This window comes from Magallana gigas, chromosome 3 (assembly GCF_963853765.1).
Source record: "Magallana gigas chromosome 3, xbMagGiga1.1, whole genome shotgun sequence".
Lineage (NCBI taxonomy): Eukaryota > Metazoa > Mollusca > Bivalvia > Ostreida > Ostreidae > Magallana > Magallana gigas.
This window is the reverse complement of record NC_088855.1, coordinates 60,176,894-60,196,920: the sequence shown is the minus strand read 5'-3', so window position 1 is coordinate 60,196,920 and position 20,027 is coordinate 60,176,894. Positions and strand designations below refer to the sequence as shown.

General features: G+C 31.1%; 2 protein-coding genes across 5 annotated transcripts in view; both read right to left on the bottom strand.

The window, feature by feature from the left end:
* Nucleotides 1-114: 114 nt before the first annotated feature.
* Nucleotides 115-5,179, bottom strand: LOC117692996 (uncharacterized). 2 transcript variants are annotated; one of them, XM_034482798.2, is made up of 8 exons: nucleotides 5,033-5,179; nucleotides 4,826-4,878; nucleotides 4,451-4,601; nucleotides 4,099-4,151; nucleotides 3,794-3,976; nucleotides 1,937-2,066; nucleotides 1,777-1,841; nucleotides 115-1,674 (listed from the first exon to the last, which is right to left on the bottom strand). In XM_034482798.2, the coding sequence occupies exons 1-8, from the start codon at nucleotides 5,110-5,112 to the stop codon at nucleotides 1,223-1,225; spliced, it is 1,167 nt and encodes a 388-aa protein (XP_034338689.2). In that variant the 5' UTR covers nucleotides 5,113-5,179; the 3' UTR covers nucleotides 115-1,222. The 2 variants fall into 2 exon arrangements, with proteins under 2 accessions (XP_034338689.2, XP_034338690.2); XM_034482799.2 differs by having other exon boundaries at nucleotides 115-1,671.
* Nucleotides 5,180-8,483: 3,304 nt separating this feature from the next.
* LOC105334433 (uncharacterized) overlaps nucleotides 8,484-20,027 on the bottom strand; it is a 131,134-nt gene continuing 119,590 nt past the window's right edge. Inside the window, exons 1-6 of one of the 3 annotated variants that reach the window (XM_066080674.1) lie at nucleotides 15,447-15,574; nucleotides 10,870-10,922; nucleotides 10,475-10,633; nucleotides 9,593-9,686; nucleotides 9,437-9,501; nucleotides 8,484-9,334 (exon numbers count right to left, since the gene is read on the bottom strand). In XM_066080674.1, coding sequence (XP_065936746.1) covers nucleotides 8,982-9,334; nucleotides 9,437-9,501; nucleotides 9,593-9,686; nucleotides 10,475-10,633; nucleotides 10,870-10,922; nucleotides 15,447-15,544 — 822 coding nt within the window. In that variant the 5' untranslated portion in view covers nucleotides 15,545-15,574 and the 3' untranslated portion in view covers nucleotides 8,484-8,981. Of the gene's footprint in view, nucleotides 9,335-9,436; nucleotides 9,502-9,592; nucleotides 9,687-10,474; nucleotides 10,634-10,869; nucleotides 10,923-11,974; nucleotides 12,219-15,446; nucleotides 15,575-20,027 lie in introns of those variants that run through there. The other 2 variants (XM_066080676.1, XM_066080675.1) reach the window with 2 other exon arrangements.

Here is a 20,027-nt window from a genome sequence, read left to right as displayed (position 1 = left end):
AAATATTCACGACCAATAACAAATGTCTTCTTAGACCGCCGAAAATTAATTCTACGTTTAAAGTCACTTCAAAATACCAAACCTACGAGGGAGTGCGATAAAATCAACCAAGTGAACTTTTCAAACAGATAATTTTATTCATTTACATTAATACATACAGATTACCTTTTACTCAGTGATCTGTCCTGATAATCCCAGTGGATATATGATTTTCGAAACTTTCAAGTTTCTATAGATTACAGCATTTAAGTATAATCCAACTGGAAAAAAATCTAATTGAAATTTTTTGTTGTATTTTGTCAAAACCAAATTTCTCCAAAACCTACGCACACGAGATACGTTAAACGTAGAATTAACTTTAGACAGTCTTGTGCAAAAAAATCAATAAGCCTTTTAAAAAATGTCTAATTTTTTTTAAAATTTAAAATCGTCTTTCCTTGAATTATCTCAGAAACATCTGGACGGTTGATACTTTTTCAATCTATAAGATAAGCAAAATCATTTTTGTATTTATATTTGAAAATAATTAAAGTATCCTTTGATTAATTGAAGAGTATGTCATATTTTTTCATCATAGTCCAAAATGTTATTTTAAAGCTAGCCCATTAGACAAAATTATTTGCTTTGTCTTCTTAGTTCCTTAAAATAACAAAAAAACAACAACAAAAAACTTCATTTTTTACATTTACAAAATAGACATACAGCATAATATGTCTTAATAACATAACATATAGAATAAGACGAAGTAGGTCATTAACGTTCCAAAAACACCAGATAAAGCATAATAACGCAATCGTTAATATTTTGTTAGTAGAAAATTTCTTTCAAGATGTAATGCCTGATTTTCTTGTATGCACTGGTTGCTGTTTTATGTCCGAACAAAGACATATATACTTTTATATGACAAAAACAAATTGGTGGAGGTTTAAATTTCTGGTATGTTTATAATCTAGAGTCGAATAAAATGAAATTAAAAGAACGGAGAGTTATATCTAGGAACGTGAATTAAGTGTTTTTGATTACCAGAATATCGGATACTAATATATCAGAGAAGTCTGTTCATAGAATAAAATTGGAAGAAAGTTGAGAATAGACAAATATGATTTAAGTATCGTAAGTAAAAAAAAAGAATGAAGAAAAAAAGTAGTTTTGTATAGGTATGTTCTTCAGCATTTACTTTAACTCCGTCAATCGTGTATATGTGTAACCAATAACATGTCTATTATTCTGATTCTGATTGACTGTTTTCATTACTTTCACTAATATCGTGAACTTGTCGAACTACTAAGTCATACGACTTGTCTTTGCCTCGATCGCGCTGACCATACAGCTCTGTGACAGACGGCTCAATGTTTCTCTTTAAGGACAGAATACTGTATTCGGTACTAGGCACTCGACAGTGTTCATAATTGTTTGTCAAATCTTCCTCATTGTTTGTCTTTGTATAAGAATTGCGATAAAGTCTTTCCGAAACGTGTTTACAGTTTGCATCAAATGTATCTTCATTTAAAGTCACTTCACTGCATGCTGCCATTAAATTGCTGTCCACCATTTGAGATAATCTTAAATCATTATATACGTTGTAAAATTCTTCTTGTCTCTCCTCAGAACTGTGTCCGTGAGAGGAGTGAGTAGGAGTGCCCAGATTTGCCAGTTCAACGTCTTGATCTGCTGCTGAAATAAGTTATGATGGCATTAACATGTTTATCATGCATAAATATAGATCAAACTTTTTTTTTCTTTTTAAATTTAATGCAAAATCAATTTTTGTTTTACAAGAATCTTCTCCCTTGTTTTTCGCCGTGTTTGAAAACGAGCAATGTTCTTCAATCGTCTTTAATCTATCAAATGAGATCATACAAAATGGTAGTTGTTCACCAATGTGCAACACTGTGATTGAAAAAAAAAGATATTTAATTAGAAACAACAAAAGAACCTTGATCTAAAACAGAACACTCCTGTAGCAGCCAACATAGCTAACAGTCCTCCAATTAAAGCAATTGCAATGGTCTTCCATTTAAAAGTCCCTGGACGTTGTGGGGGGTTGGAAGATTTTATTTTAACTGCTGAAAAAAAATACGGATAATTGATATTATGTACTTTATTTGCCAAAGAGGAATTATACCAACAATTTTGATAAATTAAGATTGGCCTTATTAGCAACAAAATATACTGTGGTTTCATCACTAATCTTTGAATACCAATTAGCGCCCTTCGAAATTCAATGATCATTGAAGTGCTACTTCTATTAGCAAATTATTTTGATGAGATCATTGTCCTGGAATAGACGTGTTCTTTAAACTATGGTTTTAACTTCACATAAAAATGCTGATAACCACAAATTTTGAAGAATCGACAGGAATGAAAAACAAGTATTCCCTTTAAAGGAATAAACGACATATCATTGGTCAGCTCTGTTAATGTGATGTTAATCATGCATGCAAAAGATAGTTATAGCACGCACCGTCTTTTGATTTACGAAATAGCATGGCATATATACGCTTTTAGTAGATAAATTATACATTCCGATAAATATTTTAACGGATTTGTGATGAAAAACGTGATTTGAATCATTATGAATGTGACTGCATAAATATTTTATTTTCAAAGCAAACGGATAAGAGTAATGTTTTTAGTAATATACTTGTAATAAGATTTTAAATGAGGTTCTCATTGCATAGTAAATGAATTAGTGCAAGGCGCAATTCGTGCGCAAATATTAAAATTTGCCGGATTCCTCATGTGGACGAAACTATGATCGGCCAAAGCCGATTATAAAAACATATTTCGCATGTAGAAATATTTTTAGTCCCCTACCGGTTTTCACCGGAGGGGACTATAGCTTTCCTCTGCGTCCGTCAGTCCGTCTGTCTGTCTGTCCGTCCGTCTGTCCGTCTGTCTGTCCCACTTCAGTTTTCCACACTTTTTTTCTTTATGCGTTTGAGGAATAATATGAAATTTGCTGAACAGCTTCAAAATGTCAAACTACAGATCGAGTTTACACTTTTGTAGCGTCTGATTGACATATTTTCGAGAAAATTAATTTTTTATATTCAAATTTTTTAATGTCCGGGTTCGATATTCTGCATAACAGTGCATTGTTTTCACAATTTCCACAAACCGGTAGGGGACGTGTATTGCTTATGCAATACTCTCAGAATGCTTGTTTGTACTTGTATCATTAAAAGGGGAAATATTTTCAAAAATAACCTGGAAATTCAAATTGTTTTCAGAGAATATTTCAACTTTTTTTTTATTAAAGCTACATTAATAAATAGATTTTTTGCTTTATTCACTTTAAATTTTGATTACTTATTAACAATATCATATCATTATGTTTGTTTTGATTTCGTATTTTGTGCACTTTAAAATGAATTGACGAATTTAAACATACCATGAAATTGCTACTCTATTCTGATAAACATGTAAAGAATATTGATAAGTTTGATATTCGACTCCAAATAATATATCCAATACCTGTTTAATCTATAAAACATGATCACAGCTACTTGTAAAATTCATAAAAATATTAATAACTGAATTTTCTCCTTTTATCATAAATATTTAGGAACTTAAATATCTTTCCTTATTTAGCAATGTTTATAAATGTCTGTACCTTTAATATTGTGTAGACATTCACGGAATATCATAATGTTTTTGACTTTCTTCACTGCATGGAGTTGGATCTTTTAGTCTTTCATTTACCCATGTATGTTAAGTAGCATTTCTTATAATGTTAAACAATAAATTGATAAAAATGCAATGACTTATAATTCCATTAAACTAAGGAAACCTGTTGTTGTTTTTGAAGTTTGTGTATGCTCGTTCAGTGTGTAGCCTGCATTTTGTAGACAACCGTTGACCATGTCACAGTATTGATCAGTAGAACAGTTACACAAGTCCTTGCATAAGCGACCAAAATAGTTTTTCGGACATGTCTCACTACAGTTGACACCAAATGTTCCTTTTGGACATTCTAATTAGGAAATAGAGATAAAAAAGAGCTCTTTTTACTTAAATGCTAATATCGTGCTTTTAATGCCAAAATAAACATTAAATTTAGGTAAACATAATTTTAATTCACATTTAATTCAGTACCTGTACAGTGACCATTAACAATAAAGAAGTTCACGGCACATGGAATGTTGTTTCTACAATGGATGAATAACGTTTTTGCTATTAATTTAAAAAAAAAAATGAAAACAATGTACAATGTAGTAAAATAAAAAGGTGACTAAAAGGTAACTGAACGGTGACGGATAAAAAGTTATGTCATTCCGTCACCATTCCAGACCTTTTAGTTTACATTAAGTTGACTGAATTCCAAAGATTCATTCTGAGCAGCTCTTTGTTTAATTGATAACGGACATAAGGGAAATATCTGTTTTATTTTTGTTCTTCTAAAAAAATATATAGTAACACTAGAGTGACCTTGAAGTTATAGGCTTACCCGTTGGTTGAGTGGCTATTGTTTTTACATCCATGGACCGGATCACAGTATTGATAAGAATGACAATGACATTCCTTCTTACATAACTGACCGTAGAAATTGGGTAAACATCTACCAGTGCAGTTCAAACCAAATGTGCCAGCTGGACATTCTTTGATTGAATAAAAATAAAAATGTGAATGAAAATTAGTAAAATTCTGATTTATCAACGTTTCATATTTTGTGTTGTCTTATTTATTGTTTTAATCAATTTTTTTACCACATATTTTCTTTTCATGATAAACATGTTTTCCAATAAATTTTAGTAACAAAGGGGTATAATATAAAAAGAAATTGATTGAACAGAGATCACAGTAAATCTGGGTTTTTTGTTACCTGAACACACACCATTTACTTCGTAATAATTTGCACAACACTTGCCACCATTACTGTAAAGTATAAATATTATTAATGTTATTAATATCTAATTTAAGCGGAGAGAGAGAGAGAGAGAGAGAGAGAGAGAGAGAGAGAGAGAGAGAGAGAGAGAGAGAAACAGCAAGATATAGTTCATAGAAAATATAATAATATGCTATAACATACCGTTCACATTCAAAAAATATTGCGCAAGTTAAGCACTGTAATGTTACAAAAATAAAACATTCAATATTCACCAAACACATTTTACTCTTTGTTCGTCTACAAAGATAGAGTACATATACTTTTAAAATACCAACAAGGAAATTCCTCATTAAACCGAACAGGGATGATATCCATCTCCTTCCCTAAAATGTTGTTCAGTTATTTATTTTACGAACCTGAATTTAACGATAATTTTTAACATTTTACGATTAAACTTATCGTATACGTATCATTATAAATTAAAGCACAAAGTGGTGATGATAAATGTCTCTTTCTTTTAAACGTCTCTCTCATATAGTGATAAATTTATTCTTAAAAAAAATGGTGTGTGCTATTGAAGATTATGAGATAATTAATTACACTGAAAACCAAACCAATGTGCTTTGGTAAACGAACATACAATATTTTTTATACCCCCGCTCCGAAGGAGAGGGGGTATACTGTTTTACCCTTGTGTGTCTGTCTGTCCGTCTGTCCGTCCGTAACAAAAATTTCTGTCGCATTTATCTCAGCAACTACTTATCGCAGATGCTTGAAATTTTAACACAGCGTTTGTTAAGGCATGCCATATCGTGGGATATATTTTTGTACCAATCGGACGTCAACTTCCTGTAAAATGACGAAGTTGCTTATTTTTTAACCAAAATTTTCAAACAAATTTTCGTCAAAGATTTCTCAGCAACTGTTTATCGCAGATGCTTGAAATTTTTACACAGTATTTGTATAGGCATGCCATATCGTGGGATATATTTTTGTACCAATCGGACGTCAACTTCCTGTTAAATGACGACTTTGCTTATTTTTTAGATAAAATTTTCAAACAAATTTTCGTCAAAGATTTCTCAGCAACTGTTTATCGCAGATGCTTGAAATTTTTACACAGTATTTGTATAGGCATGCTATATTGTGGGATGTATTTTTGTACCAATCGGACGTCATCTTCCTGTTTAATGAGTACTTTGTTTATTTTAGCCAAAATTTTCAAACAAATTTTCGTCAAAGATTTCTCAGCAGCTATTTATCGCAGATGCTTGAAATTTTAACACACTATTTGTTTAGGCATGCCATATTGTGGGATATATTTCTGTACCAATCGGATGCCAGCTTTCTGTTAAATGTCGACTTTGCTTATTTTGCATATTCACATCAGAGCGGGGGTATCACTAGTGAGCATTGGCTCACAGATTTCTTGTTTCATTTTATTTGATGAAATTGTAAAGTTTGATATAAAGGACCATATTTGGTAAAGTCACATATCTGCCCCCCCCCCCCATTTTAAATAGAATTGTATATAAATCAAATCTCCATTAATCATTTTCAGAGGATGTCTGTCATTTTAATCTCGATATTAATCGCCATAGCATTTAAAGATATTGCTACCCCTCCAGCAGGAAATGTTTATTAAATGTGTGCTTTCTTCCTAAAAACATTTACATGCTTAGCTATTTTTATCACATACTTTTTTTATTAATATATAAGGGTTAAAATTTTTTTGAGAAAAGCTGAAATAGAGACCACATTGTTTTTTTAACATTTGTAATATATTCTTGGTTTTATCGTTGATCTAGGAGGAAACAAAAATATGTTTGTAAGAAGTGTATTCCTGTTAAAAGGGTTTTCGTTTTTTCCCGTTTATTCCAGTTCCAGTTATTGACATCGCAGAATCAGTTGAGTGAAAGTCGGGAGACAGATAATCCTAAAATAAAGCACTTTATTTTTAACGATGAATGTATCGAAAGATAATCATCTAATCATTTTTGTTTGCATATTTTTTCCATGTTTTTGGATAAAAGTATAATCATTTTTTGGCATTTTCAATCTTATGTGCTACGTAAAATTTGTCAGTTCAACTGTTTAAAATAAAATAATTATTTCATTTTTTTTTTCAGAAAGCCATGCTACTAGTTTCATGTAAGTTATCATTTAACAATCTTAACCTTACTTTAATTTCAATCCTTTTGATTGTTTAGCGATTTTTAAGAGTAAAAAACAAAATATTGGCAATTAATGGAACAAAAACCCGTATTGATTTTTTGATAGAAAAGGTCCAAAGTGGCTCAGATTAACCACGTCTCCAGGTACAAGTTGCAAGACTGTTACATGGTTTATTACAAATTTTAAGGTTAGATAACATATATGTGACAATTATTTATCATTTCCCCTTCAACCAAAACAAACACATTGAATGACGTTAAAACACTCTTGAAAAGCAATTACGTATAATTGTGCACTCGATGAGAGAGTGCGTTTCAATCGTTTAATCCAATATGCTTAGAAAAGCGTACATTTGAAATTTGAAGTGATATCTAATTAGAAAGCAACAATTCAATACAAGTTTTTTGAAAGGTAATATTTACCTCGTGAATTTCTGATTTATATTTAGAAATTGCACCAAAATTACAGACCATTTTGTTTACTTTTAGAGAAGTCTTTCTTTTTTCCTCTTAAAAAAAATCAACATGATTTTGCCGGAACCGTTTTACAACTATAAAAGGTCAAAGTTTATGACTTTACACTGTTCGATAAAATGTAAACATTTTCATGAAAATTTGTAATATGCTAAAAATGTCTGGAAATTATGTCACTTTTTATCGCATAATTCGTTTCCATAAATCCCCATAAATCCCCAATGGACTGACTGCGACATTAAGATTGAAAACTTTGTCTTAAAACGTTGAATAATTACAGAAAAGGAAAGTGATCTTGCTGAAAGACATTTTTTTGACTAATAGCTACTTGCCCATGAGCATAATCGTCAAAGTGTTCCATAGAAGAGATGTTCAAGTACATAAGGCAGAAGTTTGTGTTGTTTATTGTAAAAGACATTCTGCAAAGTTCATTCGGCCTGGTACCGAACTAGGTGTTTTTATTCAGAATGTATGAGCTGTATTCAATAAACCTTAGCCAACAGCTTTTGTATAATTTCTAGTCTTTTGAATAACATTCACTGTTTAAATATTGATTTTTATAACATCAGACGGAAAGTGTAAAGCTTTCTATTTCTGGTGTAAGTAAGTATATTATTTTTTTAAGTAAAGAAATTGTCCATTCTGAGCAGCAGTTTGAAGATTATTATACAAAAAATTATATATATATATATATATATATATATATATATATATATATATATATATATATATATATATATATATATATTTTATATATTTTATTATTACAAATTATTTCATATTAATATATATATATATACATGTATATATAAAAGCTTTCTAAAATAGATAACTGTTCACAGCGAATTCGTAAATATATAAATAAAACCTTTTTAAAAAAAAAAGAAAATGAAGTTAAATATTCGTTCAGCCGATATATTTGAGGTTCCTGCAAACATTCATAATGTTTGTATTGAATTTTTGTAAGATTATAAATTCCTTAATAATATATATAACGAATGAAATAAGCATAACGTCCTTTTATTGAAGTAAATAATCATTAGCGAACAACACAGGCATTGAAAGCACTTATGTATTGTACTGTAGTTTCATTAATATTCAAGGGTATCAATTTTCGTGGTAAAAGTGAAAAACTCAGTTTCAAGGATAGGTAAAATCGTGGCCAATGATCATATCAATACAAACTCTTATTAGAAATTGCACTTCAATGAACATTTATTTTCAGGGATAATCTTAACAACAAAATCCACGTTAATTTGTATTAAACGAATATTGATGAAACCACAGTATATTATAGTTTTGACACGTTTTACACCTTTCATTGATATATTGCTTTCTTGACATTATATTTTCGTTTCATTGTGTAGTTGACAAATGAAATTTCTTTGATTTTTATCAGTAAGGTTTTGTGTATCTGTATTGACTATAAACAAGGTATTTCAAGACACACCATCAGTGCATGTGTTTATTTAAATATTGTGGCCTATGAATTCTGTATTACTTTAAACGTACAAATCCGTCGTAGACAGATCTATCTTTCTCTTCAAAGACAAAATACTGTACTCAGACGACGGTTGGAATGGTTGTTCGTAGTTATTTGAAAGTCTCCCTTCCCTATTAGTGTCCGAAAAACATGCATCTTTTAATTGACGTTTTGAAATTAGTCCATAAGTCACCCCAACATTATTGTCACTTGAAATTTCATCATTCACACAACGTATTGTGGTTTTATTATCTGTAGTTGTATCCATTGAATTCATTAATCTTAAGTTCCCGTATGGATGATTTAGGTTTTCTGACGCTACTATAGATGCACATCGTTCCAAAGCTGCCACTTCTACGTATTGGTTAGCAACTGAAAATGTTGATAGAAAACAATTAACATAAAAATACATCAATAAACTTACAGTAAGAGTATCAATCAGATCTGAAAAGAGAATTTCATGCTTTGATTTACTATTGTCTTCTCTTTGATGTTTTGAAAAATATCTTGAAGACTGTTGCACTTGACACTTTTTCCATCTATAAAATAAGCAAAGAATTTTAATGAATTAGGTTGAAAGATAATTGTATTTAATATTTTCTCACATAATTTTCAACCAGATGACAGAACCTTGATCTCAAAGAGATAACTCCGGCTGCAGCTAATCCAACTGTGATTATGGAACCAATAGAGGCAAGTGTGACGTTTTTCCACTCAGATGTCTCTAAAAGATTAGTTTTCATTGTATACTTGTTTTACATTGTTCCTAAAATTCTCTTTTTAAAATAAGACTTAAACAGATTGTTCTTGTTAAGGGTATAAATTAAATATGTTTAGATAAAAATAATCTTCTTTGAACGCTGTGAAATACTGGTTTTGATTATATATGTAAAATAATCAATTCTAATAACTTTTGGTGAGTTCATTTTATTTCACTTTACAGATATTTTTTTCTTGTTATACCAATTGGCGTCAATTCATAAGATGCATAATACACTAGTTCTTATTTGGCTAAGCATTGATAAAGACTGCAATTTTAAAATGTTCAACAAAAACTTGTTGAATGAGGATTGCATGTTAAAATCATACGAAATTCTTTTCTAGATTCAGCAGCTATTTAGATATTTCGACATATGATACACAGTTTAAATCCAGGATTAAGTCAGAAAAAACGTTCTACATTTGAGGTTGAATTAAAGGTGAGATTTTAATTAAAAATTTTGGAAAAAAGTGAACATTCAAAGGATATAATGAAATATGATATATGAATAAATGTTAGTTTTCCCGCCCGCCCCAAAAAATCTCCCACTACTTGTGAATATGTTATGAACATGTTATGAACTTGATATGCTTGACTAGTCAATATCATTAAGTAACCAAACCCTATGTGATATAGCTTGCAATTTATCATGTTTCCTTTTTCAATGCAGTGATGAAATTAAAAAAAAAAACAACAACAAAAACACTCAACATTAGCTTTTACAATTATTTTTTAAATAAATAAGTAGTCACCTGTCTTTTGGGTTGTGTTAGTTGTGATGTTGAGACATCCAATAACTGAATCGCAGTACTGACTATAAGAACAGTGACACTCTTCCTCACAGAAACGACCGAAGTAATTATCTGGACACGTGGTGCTACAGTTGACACCATATGTTCCTGCCGGACACTCTAAAAAAGAATAACAGCAAATGCTGTTAGAAGAAGTTTTGACATTTTGTGCAAAATTCTGTAACCTCGTAATATTTTGAAAATGGTTCATTGCATTCTTAACTAAGTATGTCTCGTTAAAGATAAAAAAAAAAGACGTTTTAATTCACTGAAAATATTTGTTATGCTAATAACTAACAACTGTTAGAAAAAAATTGGATGTTTACAGCTTTATAATCATAATATATATTTCTAACCTGAACAATGACCATTCTCCATGTAATAGTTTGAACAGCATTGACGACCGTGACTAAAATATATTATAAAAAATATACAGCTTAAGGTATGACTTGTGATGATTACAGCAGTGTTAAAATTCAAAAGTCCAAAGGAACAATACAAAAAGGAGCTGCACAAACAGGGTCTCTAAAGAATTAAAGGTATGATAAGATGCCATGGAGGAGTGAGTATCTTCTGCTGACCGGTCACATCCGCTGCGTGCTCTTTGTCGAAATCGGAAAAACGGAAAAAATCCATTAACAATTAGATGAGTCATCAAAGTCTAACAATAAGTATTAAGAACGACAGTTAGCATGCGACCCAGTGAAAGATTGTATTTTCTGGATTGTAGCGACCATAGAACTTACGAAAATATTACTTTAAACGAGACTGTTGGTAGTCCTGTTTTATCAACTTGTTTGTCAGTTGCAATTGTTTGTCTCGACTTAGAAACTATTCATACGTAGAGCATGCCATTGTGTATTGATTTAACTGAGACCCAAAAACTTCATATACACAAAAAATGACAATAACAAAAAGAGAATAACAAACTGTCAATCATCTCAAAAATCCATAAAACGAAATACAAATTCAAAGCATAGCAACACGGACCTCCAAACAGGTAGAGGTAGGATCAGGTGCCTAGGAGGAGTGAACATCCTCTGCTGACCGGTCACACCCGCCGTGTGCTCTTTGTCGTAATCAGGAAAAAACATCGAAAAAGTTAGTAGACAATTAGGTGATTAATTATGATCTAACAATGAGTATGAAAAACGTCAGTCAGCACGCAACCCAGTGGAAGATTGTATTTGCAAAAAAGGTTGTTGTATCGACCATAGAACTTACGAAAAGATGACTTCAAGCGAGTCTGTTGATAGTCCTGATTTATCAACTTGTTTGTCAGTAGCTTGCTTCGTCTTAGAAACTGTTCATACGAAGAGCATGCCCTTGCGTATAGAATCAACTAAGAGACAAAAACTCCATATGCAGGTGATAAAGGTATATTGCTACAAAAGTAAGGAAAGTTGATTATAGAAAAATTGAAGTCATCGCGTTTTTCATAAGGTTTTGGTGTTAGGTTACCATCAATGTCCATGTCCAGTAAAATATCCAAATATGAAACAGATGACGCAGACTCTGTGATATCTTTTATTTCAAGTTCACTGGGATATATCTAGTCGACGTAAGTATGGAAATAACAATTATTAATTGATAATACGTCGTCGATATACCTGAATGTTGAGTTGAAGACTACAGCGAGTGATTTATTTTTTTCACGTACATTCTACTTCATAGGAATACAAAAATAGACCTGCTTACAAATTGGGCACAATTGGTACCCATGGGAATTCCAACAGATTGTTAGATGACTTGATTTCCAAAAACTACATAGATGTTGCCTATCAGAAACTCAAGCATCGTTTTAATGTCAACTTCAGAGTACAGATGATGAAAGTATATTTATTGTGAAAGTTGACTATAGAAATCAAGGTCATTACGTTATTTTATAAAGTTTGGTTGATATGTTACCATCAAAGTCGCTTTTCAGTCAGATATGCAAATATGTAACAGATGACACTGACTCCGTGGTATCTTTTATTTCACTGGGATATATCAAATCGACATAGTATAGAGGCAACAATTTTATGTGCACAATTCGAATGTTTTTATCAAAAAAATTTGTAAATAACTGATGAAAAGAAAAGTAGATTTACGTGATCCGTTTTTATTGAAAATGCAGCTATCGATGATGTAACCTTTAGTTTTGATGCTATTTATTTAGATAAAATTTTGAAAATACAAAGAACTATATATGAAATTAGTCAAATTCGGCCCCCATAGTTCGCTATTTTTGAAATTCAGGTACATTAATTTGTTGTTTTAATTTATAAAAGATGTTTTTCACCTATTTATTTGATTTATATGCACTCACTGGCAGTATATGACGTCAAAAGTGACGCTATTTTTATAATTAAATCAAAATCAGTCAAAAATTGACATTTTTCTTATCTTTTTTCAAATGGGAAATATAGAGCGACTCTTTGAACAAGAACGAACTTTTTGTCACTTATAAGTATTGGAGAGATACATCTTTGGTGAAAATATTTTGTTTGTTCAAGCAGTCGCTCAATGTTTCCTTAAAGAAAAACTGCTTCAAAACAAGTTTTATGATAGAAATGAGAAAATGGCGGGAAAAGGTAAACTTTATGATGTCATATTTTTAAATTGTGGGCACTAAAATCAAAATGAAAATTATGAAAAAACTTCAAATGTATATTTGTACAAATAAAACATAAAATTACAGTAAAATGACAATGTTCATTAAAGGGGGCCATTTTAGGCTCAAACCATATATAGTCAATTTCTAAAGGTCCCTTGGATTTCCTTAGTAACCACATCTGATTTACATTGCTTCATGAATGAACTGTTGCACAGTACTATTGACGCTTCTCTTTTACTGCTGGTGTAATTTGGCAAGAAGAAAAAGGCGACCTAGATCATCTACTCAAACCCTCTTTATATCTTGTTTGTAATGAGTTAAGGTATGCAATATAGGCGAGGTATTTCAAATTGATATTGGCTGTTAAATATATTGAAAATAGATGTATTCAAAACTGACATATGATTTTGAAGAATATCCTCCTTGGAAAGAGTGGTATAAGTACCAGTTGGATTGCCACTTGTGGAATTTAATCTCCTCTAATATACAATTGATATGATGAGCCTTACAAGTTGTTTCCTGATTTGTCAGCAGGGACAAGTACAAACTAATCACACGTTTTTTTTTCAATTTTAAACTATCAAATATAGAAGGGTATTTGGTTTTTATACTGCGTTTTCATAGCTTAATTTGAGATTTTAACATGCCCTTATACTTAAATTCCATTCTTACAATGTATCAAGGACTTATTTTTCGTGTTTGGCCCGTCGACTTGCGTAATCCTCTATATAATTCATAATATATATGAAATAAGAATGCCAGCCGGAAGATAGGGGTTTCCTAAATTTTGGACCTTAGGGGTTTCCTAAATTTTGGACCTTTAAGGATAAGTGATTTAAAGTCATCATTATTTACTTTATTTATCTCACAAGTAATGATATGTCCAGCAGGACTATAGTTGAAGGGTGAAGAACCAGAAAACGCTGGATGACTACCTTTCACATGCTCAATCTAGAGACATTCTAAAGTATGCAAACATTCATATTTTGCCTTTTTCTATGATTCCCGGTTTTTTTGTTGCGTGGAAGTTAAAAAAAAATAATGTCAGTTGTAACATTATAATTGTTTGAAATTTTTATCCGTTCTAAATGAATAATATTACTTGTTTATCCCATACCTCCAAATTCATCATATATCATTGGTGCAATCAATAATATCGCGTTTGATTACTAGGATTTTATGAATACTTCGCAATTGACCTCTAGCGTATCATCCCATAAAGTTACATGTAGTTCATCATCAGTTCTAAAAGATTTTTATCGACATATCAAATGATTCCAATTTAACCATTTTATGAAAACATTTTGTATTTTAAAGGTTTTCTATCTATATTAGGACCTAATTTTTTTTAACCTTGAGCATCATTTAAAAAATATTCTATTATCATTTTAAAGTATTTTGGAACAGAAAAAAAATTATAGTGAAAAATTTCCAAAAATATTATCAATTAAGCAGTAATTAATTGATAAAGATTGCATGCATAAAGGTCTATGGAGACAAGCATATTTTTCAAAAAAAAAATGTAAATACTTAGAATATCAAGAAATGCTTTAGTGAAAAGGTATATATTTAATTATTAGGAATTCAAAAACCTTTGAAAATAAATTTCATGCCATTTTTTACTATACAATGACCCCATCTAACTCTTTATTTACACGTAGCTTACTAAAAACATTTAAATTATCCGTTTGCCTGGGAAAAAAAACATTTATACAGTAAAATACATAAAGATTCAAATCACGTTTTTTCTCACAAATGCGCAAGAATATTTATCAAAAGTGTAATTCGTCTACTAAAAGTAAAACTTAAATGTGCCTTGCGATTTCGGAAATCAACAAAACGGTGTTATATATAGCTTATTGCATTTACATAAACAGAGCTAACCAATGATGTTACATGCCGATCATTCCTTTAAAAGGAATACTTGTTTATACATGCACCTTAAAGTATATATGCATACTAAGATAAAAGAAAATTGGTCACTGCGTTGAATAAATACTGTCTTCGTTGGATTTATGATATATCAACTACCAGGACCTTTGGCTCTCGTTATTAGATATTCGAATCAAAAATCGCAATTTCTAGCAGAGTGTTTTTTTGAAAACATTAACTTTTGTCTTTTAATTAGTTGAATTCGCTGCATTTCTTATGTGAGTCCATTCTATTTGTAAACAATATGATAATAAGCGCATTGATAGCAAAGCTGAGCAATTTAAACAACAATATAATCTTAAACCGTTTTGCCTTCTTTAATACTAAGATAAGAAAACTGAGATGAGATTTGAATTATAAATGATCGGGAGGTACTTGAAATCAAAATATTTTTCTACAAACCTCCTGCATTCTGAAGACATTCCATAGCTTGTTAACAACTGTAACACAAATAACATTAACATCATTCTTTTAGAAAATTCGGCATTGATTACATACATGAAAGGTATAGGCGCATTAAATACAGTATAATATATTAATTATCTAGCTTTAAATGTTTAAAACACTTAATACAACTTGTAAGAGGTTCATTTTTATAATTAGTGTATTTCCAAAAAAAAAAAAATTAAAAACAAATTAAAGGATTATAAAGTTAATTGCTCTTTAGAATTGGCTTTTATAAATGATTATGTCTTATTCAAATCGGATAAAAAGTGAATTAATACATATAAATAACACTTACGTTTCGAATAATTTGTAAAGTATAATTACACTATAATTAACGTATCCGTTGATGTTTTTAAGAAAATGTCAATTTTATTTATCATAATCCAGGATGTCATTTTTAAGCTAGCCCATCAGAGAAAAGTATTTATTAAAAACACACGTTTTCAGAGTAGAAAAATGAAGAGGATATTCTTAATTTGATTAACATAGAATGAAAAACCTCTACAGTAACCATTTAAAAGGTATTAGTTTCAAAAACATGTCTCTTCAATAAATGAAAAATATTATAGCTATAACTTGAGAATAACGTATACCGGAATAAAAAAAAAATTAGCTAACATTTTTGGGAGTTGATTTTGATATGCTGTAAGTCTGGCAAACCGAAAGGAAACAGTGTATGTACCTAAGCACATATCATCACCGCTGACAAGATTTAGTTCTTGAAAATAATTGATAAATTCGATGCATATATCTTAAAGCATTGTTTTTTAAGGAACTTATTTATGAATACCTTAGAAATCGTCAGACGTTAAATGATACGAATAATTTAGATATTTTTTGCAGTCGTATGTATTCATACGCCAGAGTTCAGTCTCGTACAACCATCGGCTGTCTCCGTAAATCTCCGACAAGCATCATTCTATATTTAGAGGTCGTGTCATCAAGCTATCACATGACCTGGTGTACACATTCTCTTGTTTGTTGGAGATTAACGGAGACAGTCGAGCATCTGGTTGAACGAGATTAGAGTTCATTATTGCTTGGATCCATACAATTTTTTGAATGTTTCGATTACTTATACATAGTTTGATGGAATCAATTCTATCTTTAATCATTACACAACATGATTCATACGGGTTTTTTCTCAAAATTCTTGTCGGAAAAGTCCGAGAATTCATATTATAAAAAATATAATTTGCGTAATTCAAAGACAGGTTATAAACTACTTGCCAAGCAAAGTAACATATCGTTGATTTTAAAATGAATAATAATCGATAAAATCATCTCCCGTCAGTACTTCATTACTTTGTTTAAAAATGAAATTATATATTTTTTAATTATTTATTTGAATGATAAAATATCAAATATCAAGTTCTTTTCTATATGATTTTAAAAATGAGAAAAGAACACTTATTATATTGCCTTCTTATGATGTTTTTGCAAAGTTCAATTTTTTAAAAAATTATTCTGAAAGGAATATGTAGATGATATAACTTATTTTCATTTTTCTAATAAATATTTGTACTGCTACCTTTGACATGTTTATTAGGCAAAAATAAAATGCCATTGTAAAAAAAAATTGTGAAAAAGTCAACATATCATTTCCAAAAAAGTGACAACGATCTGTCTTGGTACAGGGACTTTATCAGTGGTAATTTTAAAAAGATTCATCCGGCATGTTGGTGTCTAGGTTAATAAAATAACATAATTATTTTCTAAACAGATCAAACTGTTAAGTGGTAATATGTTTGTTGTAAGACTCTGTAAGTAGTATTTCATCATTTTACCTAATAATTTTGCAAAATTACTTCTTTAACACATTACCGTTATTTGTGAATAAAATTTCTTATCAAAAAAAGTTATGATTTTCTTACAACGACTGCAAAAACACCGGTACCTATGCAAAGTAATACTACTTAAATTAATCTAGAGAAAACAAAATTCATATGAAAATGCTTCCGTTATGTCGAATGTCTTAATGTTAAAAATACCGTTGAATGTTAAATCAGCTATCTATTTGTAAAAGCTACAATGATCTTGATTTGAAAGTTGACCTTTTTAAAATATGCAGTATTATGCTTTTTAGCTCACCTGAGCTGAAAGCTCAAGTAAGCAATTCAGATCAAATTCTGCCTGTCGTCCATCTGTCTGTAAACTGTTCACACTTTCAGCATCTTCTAACGAACCATTAGGCCAATTTATACAAAACTTTGCACAAGTCATTCTTAGGCTAAGGGAATTCAAAGTTGTGAAAATTAAGGATCCCACCTTTTCACTAGGGGAGATAATTAGAAATTATTGAAAATTTTCGAGAATTTTTTTAAAAATCTTCTTCTCAAGAACAACAAAGGTGGTCGAAATTTTACATAGGAATTTTCGGAATAATATTTTAAGAATCTTCTTTGCAGAAACCAATCAGCCAGGGAAGCTGAAACTTGTGTCAAAGCATCCTCAGGTAATGTAGTCGTAAAAATAATGACCTCCAGGGTAGGGTAGGGCCACAAAGGGGGGGGGGGGTCCAATTTTTACATAAGAGTTTATACACTAAATCTTTAAAAATCTTCTTCTGAAGAACCATTTGGCCATTAAAGTTGAAGCTTATGTAGAAGCATCGTTAGATAGTGACGTTCAAAGTTGTGAAAATCAATACCCCTGGCGTAGGGTAGAGCTACACAGGGGGGTGGGGGTCAAATTTTTACATAGGAGTTTATTCAGTAAATCTTTAAAAATCTTTTAAAGAACCATTTGGCAAGGAAAGTTGAAACTTATGTAGAAGCATCCTAAGAAAGTGTAAATTCAAAAATGTGAAAATTAAGACCCCGGATGTAAAATGGGGCCACAATGGGGTCAAATCTTTTACATAGGAGTATATTGAGTAAATCCTCTTCTCAAGAACCATTATGTCAATAGAGCTGAAAATTGTGTGAACACATTTTCAGGTAGTGTAGATTCAAGGTTGTGAAAATCATGGCCTCTGGGGGTAGGGTGATCCAACAATGGGGGTTGAAGTTTTTAATAGGAATACATGGAGTAAATCATAACAATATCTTCTTCTCGAGAATCGTTTGGCCAGGAAAGCTGAAACTTGTGTGGAAGCATCGTCAGGTAGTGAAACGTTTATTCAAATCATGATCCCCGGAGGTAAGGTGGGGTCACAAGGGGGTGGGGGTTACAAACTTTTACATAGGAATATATAGAAAAGTGTAGACTCAAATTTGTTCAAATTAAAATAAAAGATGGGGATCAAGTTGTATAAAGGAAGACATTTTAATGATTCACAAATATTGAAATGTTACTATATATGTTTTTATCTATATGCAAGCATTTTTACATATTGCTGATTCTTTAAAATTGTTTAAACTGTGATCCCTGGATGATTGTTGCGCCTCACAAGGGGTTCATAGTTTGATGTAGGTTCATATCCTGTATATAGTTCTACTGGCTCTGAAAACCCCTGTCCGTATGAAAATCCCCTGTCCTTCCCTGTCACTTGATGTGTTTTCCTTGCCATTCCATGTGCACCCCTGTCATCCCCTGTACACAGCCACTGTTAACACTGTAATCCCCTGTTAGCCACTGTACACATCCCTTGTCTGCCACTGTAAGCCCCTGTCACCACTTGTAAGCCACTGTATTTCCCTGTCTTTACTCCTGATACCCCTTGTACCCCTAACTGCTTTCTTAAGTAAAAATTAGTTTTTTAAAATATGTTTTCGGGTTTTCTTAAATATATAATAAGCATTTTATGCATTCTCTGACTGATTACTTTTTTTAGTTGCAAATAGTAGTATAAATGCAAAATATATAGTGAACAACTTTGCTGCGCTTGATCTTTGTAGAAATTATTCACTGTATTTCTTAAAACATACATATTTTTTAAACATTACAATGCAGTACTGTTTCCGACCGTTAAAGGACTAAATCCCCTGAAGAATTTCACACCTATCGAAAATAATCCCCGCCCTAACCTGAGATTTACCACCCGGTGAATCTCGAGCCTTTTGTTGTTAGCACGATTTTTTAAGTATCAATAAATTATTAATGAAAACTTATTATTTCTAAAATTACGATAAAAGTGTGTCTTGTGTGTCGGCGCTGTTGAGTGCAAAAAAGATTTATATCTTAAAATATAACAAATTAGAGTAAAATGATTCAATTAAAAAAATAATATTGAGTAAAATAACAGAAAAAGCTGTTATGAACAGACAAAAACCGTACAGGGGATGTCAGGGGCATGTAAAGGGAAATGCAGTGGCTTTCAGGGGATGACAAGGGCGTACAGAGGGTGATAGGGGATTACAGGGTGTAAAGTGGCTGTGCACACTGGATGACAGGGAAAACACAGGGGGTGTCGGAGAATGACAGGGGATTTTCATACGGACAGGGTTTTTAAAGATAGTAGTGTAAACAATTGTTTAGGGACTTTTTGAGAACTGCAATGCTGAATGTTATATGACTATTAAATCACCCTGTTAGAAAAGGGACTAGATTATAAATATAAGATTACCCAAGGGAAACGGATTTTTTAATTCAGGA